The 9,436-nt window shown below is 33.6% G+C and overlaps 2 protein-coding genes and 1 long non-coding RNA gene across 3 annotated transcripts; 1 reads left to right on the top strand and 2 right to left on the bottom strand.

Moving 5' to 3' along the window:
• Positions 1 to 236: 236 nt before the first annotated feature.
• LOC121260114 (protein FAR1-RELATED SEQUENCE 5-like) lies at positions 237 to 1,279 on the bottom strand. Its single transcript, XM_041161963.1, has 3 exons — positions 563 to 1,279; positions 396 to 452; positions 237 to 347 (listed from the first exon to the last, which is right to left on the bottom strand). Exons 1-3 carry the CDS (start codon positions 1,277 to 1,279, stop codon positions 237 to 239), a joined length of 885 nt encoding a protein of 294 aa, XP_041017897.1.
• Positions 1,280 to 1,336: 57 nt separating this feature from the next.
• Positions 1,337 to 1,799, bottom strand: LOC121260603. The gene is made up of 3 exons (XR_005939748.1): positions 1,707 to 1,799; positions 1,498 to 1,624; positions 1,337 to 1,374 (listed from the first exon to the last, which is right to left on the bottom strand). It is a non-coding gene; the product is annotated as an uncharacterized LOC121260603 (long non-coding RNA).
• Positions 1,800 to 5,611: 3,812 nt separating this feature from the next.
• LOC121260602 (thaumatin-like protein 1) lies at positions 5,612 to 8,339 on the top strand. The gene is made up of 3 exons (XM_041162543.1): positions 5,612 to 6,043; positions 6,165 to 6,834; positions 7,850 to 8,339. The coding sequence occupies exons 1-3, from the start codon at positions 5,971 to 5,973 to the stop codon at positions 8,100 to 8,102; spliced, it is 996 nt and encodes a 331-aa protein (XP_041018477.1). The 5' UTR covers positions 5,612 to 5,970; the 3' UTR covers positions 8,103 to 8,339.
• The last annotated feature ends 1,097 nt before the right edge of the window (positions 8,340 to 9,436 follow it).

The raw sequence follows: 9,436 nt of genomic DNA on the forward strand, positions 1-9,436 counted from the left end.
TCTACTTCGACCTTCTTTCTCAGAGCATTATCAAATTGATCGACAAATTCCTTTAACGTTATACCAGAATGCACATATCCGTCGAAAAAGGCATTCATGCTTTCAGACCGCTGTGTAGTGCTCATGTCAGCCCAAAATAAACCCTTCACGTAAGTTGGAACCCAAAATGATCTCTCGGTATACAACCCTTCCAACCACGCGTTATCACCAAGGTCATATTTTTGAATTAGTTCCCCTCATTTGGCATCAAATTCTTCACAGTTATGCGAATCATATAGGGCACTCTGAATGTCAGTCTTTAACCCTGCGTTGAATTGGGAGTGGGATCCCAATTTCTCAGGTAATTTCTGCATGATATGCCATAGACAATATCTATGATAAGTTTCTGGGAATACCATCATAATGGCACTCTTCATTGCCCGATCTTGATCTGTTATGATTGCTTTTAGAGCCTGACCATTCATGCAATCCAACCATGCTCGGAACAACCATACAAAAGTACTTGTATCCTCACTTGAAATCAATCCAGCCCTAACAGAATGGACTGACCATGATGGTTTACCCCAACAAAAGGAGCAAAAGGCATACTGTATCTATTTGTTAGATACGTCGTATCGAAGGTGATCACATCTCTGAAACACTCATACGCGGCTCGACTACGTGCATCAGCCCAAAACACATTTCTGAGTCGCAACTCATCATCCACATCAATCACAGAAATAAATCCATCATTCATCTTCCTCATCCTCTTAAAGTAATCAGTAAGTGTTTCGCCACCTCCTTTACCCAGCCTCAATTGTCTGGCTTTGTCAATATAATTTCGACAATCTTTCTCTTGAAATTCAAGATTCTCAAACCCGCCCGCATCAACAACAAGTGCTCCAAAATTTTTGTTCATTCGAATACCTGCCCTGTCATTTAGATCGAGCATTCTTTTACTGTATTCATCTAAACACTTATGACTTTTAAAAAATCTAGACTTTTGTGGGCTGACAGTAGCATGATTGTGAGTATTCTCAGCAGTGGTCAAAACCCATACACCCTTTTTGTCCAAGTGAGCATTTAACTTCGCCTTACAGTCTGTTTTAATTGTTGGTGGCGGCTTCGAGATATTACTGTGACTCGGATGGTACTTGCCGCCACGTGCACACCCAATTGTCACATACTTCGGTTTCCCAGATGCATCTCTTTTGGTCCTCTGTGTGATGACACCAAAACTTTGTTTCTTGGCATATCGCTTATAATATGCAAGAAACTCTTTATCAGTGGCGAACTCCATACCAGGTTTTGGCTCCTCAACTCCTTCGTCATCATCATCAGATACTTCATTAATTTACTCGGCCTCTGCCACTTTATTTACGTCCGACGAAGTTTCTGAAAATGAAAATGAATATTTCATATTAGAATTTATTTTATAACACTGTATGTTTACTAATTGAGTTAAGAGTCTAATACCGTTTGTTAGGTGATAGCTCTTATCAGTCGTGTGTGATGTACCTCCAAAATTCTTTTCACTTTCAACACCCAATGACAATGGCACTGTTGATGATTCACTTGCTAGTTGGGGAGTCTTTTCAGATCTTGTTGACTCCTCCGGATTACTCGATGGTGGCATCGATGGATGCTGTAATGAGGCACGGTGTTCAAATAAATTCAATACATATATAAAAAAAAAAAACACCTAAAAGCGATTAAAAGGAATATACCTGATAGGTATGTTGAACTCGTGTGGACTCCTCCGGATTACTTGACGGAGGGTAGGGCATCATTGGTCCAAAAGATGGCGTCGATGAAAGCTGTAGTTATGCACAGTGTTAGAACATCCGAAATGCATATAAGGAAAAAAAAAACACTTAAAAATGTTTAAAAATAAGCTACATGACTACCCCAAGTGCATGTATATGGATTTGGAAATGCATTTTGAGGCAACATAAATGGTAGGTAGTACGGGTTTCGTGGACCATAATATCCTTATAATACACAAATAAAAAATACGTTTAACTATGTATAAAAAAAATACATTTAACTAAATGACAATATCGGACACTACAACATTTCCAAATGATCAATATGTTTCATACCTGAGCCGGCAAAATCAATGTAGAAGCCGTAGATGCCGTAGGTGCTGTTTCATCTTCCTTTTTGTCCATCCCGCTATTTCAACTGAGTTTTTAGGATAAAGTTACTAAACAAAAAGGCATAAATCATTCCACAATTGAGTATGCTAAAAAGGCACCAAAAAGGCATAAAAAAAAGCAAGTATAAAGGCATCATAGTTTTGAATCTCATTTTTTTGTTGTTCATAAATGTAGCTGGAGTAACAACAAAAAAATGACTACTCGTACATTTAAATTACATACAGCATACATTTGAAAACTAATGCTCAAAAAATAGTTGGCTTTTAATGCAATTTCAATCAAATAGATTTTATTAATACTCCTCCTTACATGTAGGCCAAACTCCTTAATAAGTGAGCCCAACATGTTAAATATTTAATTAAATGAGGTAAAATATAAAATCAGGATTCAAACTTAATACCTATACTCTAATACCATGTGAAATTATCATTTATTTCAAAATTTTAAACTCGAGAAGAGATAAATCTTTTTATTTATTTTATATACTAATGCTACACACTTCGACTCCTGGATACTTCTTGAATGCACAGCCAACATAAGTAGTTAAGCCTTGCGGTATTTGATTGGTCATCAGAAAAAATTGGCAACCACTAGTAACTTCGTAAGCAAGCATTTTTTAACCACTTGCTTAATATCGGCATCTTTAATCATCACTCATGGACTAAAGCTATAACAGAATCGTATTGCCTATTGCGCATCCAAAGGAAAGGTGCAATATATTCAATGTTCTTATCACTACAAATTCTCACAACAATATATTCAGAGTTTGAATGGATCATTATGCTAACAATTGTTCCCCATAGAACATGCAGATTCGAGCTAATACAGATATAACAGAAGGGCTAATTAATGACCACCACCTTTTGGAGGCAAATCCGAAGATAAGATCAACTCTGTTACACAGCACATAAAAAAAAAAAAAAAAAAAAAAAAAAAAAAAAAAAACCTCTTAATGTCACTCATATGTGCAACCCAATTGGCTTTTAATGCAATTTCCACTCTTACACAAGGCATATTAAAAAAAAATTAACCAACACTAACACCCACCCCAAGTTCCAAGTTCACAAACAGATTGAGAAATGAAACTAACAAATATACTATGATTTTCGGGCAATAGTAGAACAAAAAAAAAAACAAAAGCAAAGAAAAACCCAAACTTTATCTACTGATTTTCGGTGCTCTGTTTTCCTTGCAAGAGTTGACACGGGTAAACCATCAAATGAGAGCCTCGCGTAGAATGGAACAAGCAACTGATCTGAAAGCGAGCTGAAGTCTGTGTGAATTGAAAGAAAAACATTAAAAACGAGATTGTAACATATAAGAAAAACGGAAATGGGTCAAAGATTATAAAACAAGAAAAAAAAAAAAGAAGGAAAAAAGCCAAAACATGTGACAGGTTGGTAGATGTACAGGTTTAAGAATTATACGAAGGTGAAATGGCCGACAGTCCCAGACGGTGTCGAAGGTGAAATGGCTGCTGTCAGAGGAAGGAGAGGCTGCTGGCGCTACTGGCGCTGCTGGCGGGAGGGAGAACAGAAGAAGAATGGGGCGTGCGGGGGGTGGGGAGGGAAATTAAATTCGAAACGTATTGGGTATAATGTTAGGTTTAACTAAACGCAACGTTTAACATTTAAAAAAAAATGCCAGATCACTTTTTCGTGTGCCGTATGAATGAAACCGGAAGGTGTATAGAAGAACTCGTTATACTTTGGGCAATACATTTAGGTCGTTGAGTTAAGTTCAGATGAATTGAATTCTTTATTAATAGTAGTAAGTTAAGATGGTGGAGTAAATTTTGTGAAGCACACCTAAAATGCATTTAAATATGTTTAGATATTAATATGAGTTTAAATATATTTATAGAAAGTTGAAAAAGATTGTAGATCCTGCGTGTAAAGATGTCATGTTGAGTTTAAAAAAATTGTAAGTCTTATGTGTAAAGAAATGTTTAGTTGAAAAGATTTGTGAGTCCTACATATAAAGAAGTTTTGAATTGAAATAAGTTTAATAAATTGATAATTAAATATTTAGATGTCAGACTCAATTTCAAATTAAACTGTTCAACCTAAATTGCAAACGGAGGCTTAGAGAAAATGTGATAAAAAAAAGAAGATTGGCAGCTCTGAAATGATGTTAATTAAGACAGAGTACGGACACTTTTCTCATAATTCTCCACTCACGACATCTCTTATTTTCTTCTCCATTCCATTAATTAAGGACCATAACTTTGACTAATCAAAAATGTCAAAGTCTTGATGATGATTTATTACTTTTGTCCAATGATCAACGCAATTTTGATTTTCCAGCTAGCTAGTTGAGAAAATAAGAAATGTCAACGTACGTCTTGGTAATTGGTATATATATGAGAAAAAGAAATATCAATTGTAATTAATGATCATATGTTTGACATACGTAGGCTAGCTTTCTCATGTTAGATACATTAATAATTTTACTAATTATATATACGAGTATCTAAATTTATAGGTTTACGAGGTTTCTAACATTTTATATGTATATTCTTTCTTCAAGTCTGTCACGTAAAGAAGAATAGTGTTTTCTATACATACATATAATTATACGCACAATATTATACGTATTGAGTAACAGCATCATTTTATCAATGTTTTCTTTTTTTTACTACTTTTAATTTTAAGTTTTTTACCATTTTTTACGACTGAAATAAATTATAAGTATCGATAATATATATATATATATATATATATATATATATAAAATGGTTAAAACATAACTATTTTTACCTGCTATCTAATGTAATATACTTTCATATAAACATCATATATATTTGGCGTGTCAATAAACAACAAGATGGTAATACGACGTACTAGAAACATCATATACTTGTACGATGTACTGTACTTGCATGTAAGCTGTCGTAATACGACGTTCCAACTACTTGGAAACAGAAGAACGTATGCATATCCAAAGATGATATTTCTAGCATTTTACACTAGATGATATTAGTGATACGTTTGATGCGTGAATAAATCGACTCGTAAATATATAAAAATAACATAAAAACAAAGAATCGTTGTTAGTATTGAATGTTGGTTTCTCATCTCATCATTATAATTTTTTTAAATTTCTATACAAAATATAATAAATAATTAATTTTTTCAAATCTTAAAATAAAAATAATATTAAAAAATAATATTTTATTCAACTCTTAATAAAATATTTCATATAAACTAGTCCTGCGTAACAAAAAGAGGACTAACAGTTTCCAGCTAGTTGCAAAATAGAAAGATATTATTCATTGACAAGATGATGATAGTTTTAAGCCCTTTGGAGGCACAAAAGGGTGAAATTAAAGCTTCATAGGTTAAAGTTATAAATGGAAAGCAAGCTTCCTCTAACAGTAACAGTAAAGGTGGGGGGGACGCACTCACCTCCTTTGGTGTCTTAATGCGTATAATATCTTTATAAATAGGTATGTAGAGCAGAAGATCATGATTCTCCACCACCACTCCCTCTGTCTCTACTCTCGTCCACTCTTTTCTTCCAAGACAAACAGAGTGAGATAAAATAGGGAAAAAAAACAATTATTCTGCACTATCTGTGCAGTTTTTTGGGTGGACATCCCAAAAACCTTCTACATTCCTCTCTCTCTCTCTCTCTCTCTCTCGTGAAAGGCTTTGTCTTGGATACCGTTATTCTTCTGATTTTTCTTTCGTTGAATTCGTATTTTTCTTTAGTTATCGTCCACCATTAATGCACCATCATCATTAGCGCAATATCTCCCTCTGAGATAACGTATTTAGCTGAAATCATTCGTTCTCCAAAACCCACAAACAAATTAAGGAGGGAAGCCCTTATGGATCCGTTCTTCCAATGCCATCATTCTGGTACCATGCTCCTGAGCCTCACTTTTCTTCTCATTTTCAAAGGTAAACGAAATCTTCAGGGTGCAGAGTATCGAATATAGTTCAGTATATATGCTTGTGATTAATTACTCTACAGTAAACGCGAGTACGATCAAACTGATTCATATTGCATCCTCTTTTTCAGGGGCTTCAGGTGCCACATTTACATTCGTAAACAAGTGTGATTTCACAGTATGGCCTGGAATTCTGTCCAGCGCAGGCAGTCCAAAGCTAGAGAGCACCGGTTTCCAGCTCACACAAAGCGGCTCTCGCACTTTCCAAGCCCCAACCGGCTGGTCCGGACGCTTCTGGGGCCGGACAGGCTGTAACTTCGACGGCGAAGATCGCGGGTCCTGCGTTACTGCGGACTGTGGCTCGGGCTCCGTCGAATGCAGCGGCAGGGGAGCCACCCCGCCGGCAACTCTAGCGGAGTTCACGCTCGGTTCCGGATCACAGGACTTCTACGATGTGAGCCTGGTCGACGGCTACAACCTCCCGATGATCGTGGAAGTGAGTGGCGGGTCGGGTACTTGTGGGTATACCGGGTGCGTGGAGGACCTGAACCAACGGTGCCCTGCTGAGCTGAGAGTGGAGGGTGGCGGGGCATGTCGAAGCGCGTGTGAGGCGTTTGGGAAACCAGAGTACTGTTGCAGCGGCGCGTATAATACAGCGACGACGTGTAAGCCGTCATCGTACTCGCAGATGTTCAAGTCGGCGTGTCCAAAATCCTACAGCTACGCTTACGATGATGCAACCAGCACCTTCACTTGTACCGGAGCTGACTATACCATCACATTTTGTCCTTCCCCTTCCAGGTATTTTTTAACTGTTTTTTATTTTATCTAAAAATGAGAAGGGATAATTCTATTGAGTCTAAGTTGCGGTTTAGATAAAAAGATGAGATGAAATGAATTAAGTTGAATAAAATATTATTATTATTTTAAAATTTAAAAAAATTAAATTATTTATTATATTTTACATAAAAATTTAAAAAAATTATAAATAATAAAATGAGATAAGTTGAAGTGAGTATTGAATCTAAACTCAATTTTAATTCAATTAAAAAAATTCGATAAATCTTAATATTAATAATTGAAAAAAATATATATTTAAATTTGAATCCAGAATCTAATACATGCCGAGAGTAATCTTATAATTACATAACCACCACTCTTGAAATTAAATTTTAATTTTTAGGTTTAAAATTAAGTTTGCATTTGTTGGATTGTCAAGTTGACAATATTCTAGCAACACCACTTTTTCGAGTTTGACTTTGACATGTTGGGACATTAAGAATGGTTTTGTTATACAGATGAAACAGTTATTTCATATGGTATAATTATTATAATTTTTTTAACTTTTCGTACAAAATATAATAAGTAATTTAATTTTTTTAAATTTTAAAATAAAAATAATATTTTATTCAATTTTTAATTTTTATTTCATTTCATCTTATCTCATCTCATCTCATATGTATAACTATACGAGGCCTAATGTCACTTGCATAACTTTTATTAAGTTTGTTTTAAGATTCAAAATGATACCATAATTATGTAATTCATTTAAAATGAGAAAATTACTTATATCCAATAATTGATTAGGACGAAAAAATTCCCATTTTTATTTTAACAAAATGAAAATAGTTACTGGTTTGCAACTGCACTATGATGGTTTTATTTTTTATTTTTTTATTTTTATTTTTTGAGTTTTTCTTATCTAGTATATAGATGGTATCTGTTATAATTTGTAATAGTTGGGGCATTGATTCATTTTGTTGATCTTGGAGTATTCTTGTAGTTGATATGTGATTTGAAATTTATTTTTGTGTAGGTTAAAATCTTCAAGAGATTCTCCTAAGACTACAGGAACAACGACAACAGATGAAGGGTCGGGATCAGAGTCAGAACCAGGTTCAGAACCGGAATCTAATTCAGAGTCAGCTGCAATTCAACAGGCTGAACTAGCCACTTCATGGCTAGCCAATTTGGCCGTAGGGGACTCAACCAGAACCCACCCTTCTTTAGCTTTTACATCCACATTGATTTTGGCAACCTCTTTAATTCTCTCATTCTTAAGCTTATAAATAAGAGTACTCTACCATCACCATTTGCTTGCTTTGTTCAACTCTCATCGTAATATGGCTAAAGTCTTCTTGACACACAAAGCAACAACACCAACGACCAAGATTATGGTGATTTCGGGTGTTAATTAATTAGCCTAGGGAAAGTTGAGGAAGTAAAGATTGTAAACCAGCCGCTTGCTTTCCAAATCCTTCAATGTTTAATGGTAAAATATCAATATGTATAGCAAAATAATTTCCATCATTTGTTCATTGTTGAGTTATATGGTTTTTGTGATTTCTAAAGGCAGATACAAGATTCGAGTGGCAAAAGAAATTACTCTTTAGGCCATTCTTTTTAAGAAAATGCTACTTAATCATTTTAATATTATCGTTTAAAGCTACTGCTCGAGTATTTTAATTTTTTTATTTTTAATTTTTACTTAATGATTAAAGAAATAATTATTAAAAAAATTGTATATATTTTCCCGGGATTACCTTCTTTCAATTTGAGTGGAAAGTAATTGCCTTTGAGGTGAACGTGTCAATGAAGGTCTTGAGAAAGAAAAAAAGAAAAGAAAAGAAAAGAAAAAGCCTTCACTTTGGGGGTATCCCAAGCTTGATATATTGTATGCCTTTCGCTTTAAGTTCTATGTATAGAACAAGTGGCAAATAATTAGTCACGTTTAGTAATATCTTCTAAGGAAATATGTGATCCTATGTATAAAAGAAAGCTGTTTATGGTTTTTTTATTAATTAAAAAAAAATAGTATGTGGGTTTTCATTGTTTCGTAAAAACTACCTAAAGTTTTTTCATCCATGGCTTTTTAGAAACTAATAAGTAATTTTTCTGCCTATTTGTCTCATTTATTTTTGTAAATAAGATAAAATAAATTAAAATAAAAATTAAAAGTTGAATAAAATATTATTAAATTATATTTTTTAATATTATTTTTATTTTAAAATTTAAAAAAAATTAAATTATTTATTTTATTTTGTATGAGAATTTAAAAATATTATAATAATTAAATGAAATGAAATAATATGAGTTGAGAGTAATTGTAAAAATAAACGAGTGATGTACCAAGTTGCAAAGAATATACATGTCAACTAATAAAAAATTAACACGTGTACGTTTCACTTCCACCCAAGTCATATTATTAAAATAAAATAAAAGCAAAAAAATTAAAAATATGATAAAAAAAAAAAGAGAAAAATATAGATATATATTACAAAAAAGTCGAAAATAATAAAATAAAATAAAATAAAATAAAATACTACCAGGTGCCCCTCGCGGGTCACTTCACACGTCTCACCTATTGGCATTTTTTCTTTTTAACTTTTGGAATTATATATTA

The sequence above is a fragment of the Juglans microcarpa x Juglans regia genome, chromosome 4D, assembly GCF_004785595.1.
Source record: "Juglans microcarpa x Juglans regia isolate MS1-56 chromosome 4D, Jm3101_v1.0, whole genome shotgun sequence".
Taxonomy (NCBI): Eukaryota; Viridiplantae; Streptophyta; class Magnoliopsida; order Fagales; family Juglandaceae; genus Juglans; species Juglans microcarpa x Juglans regia.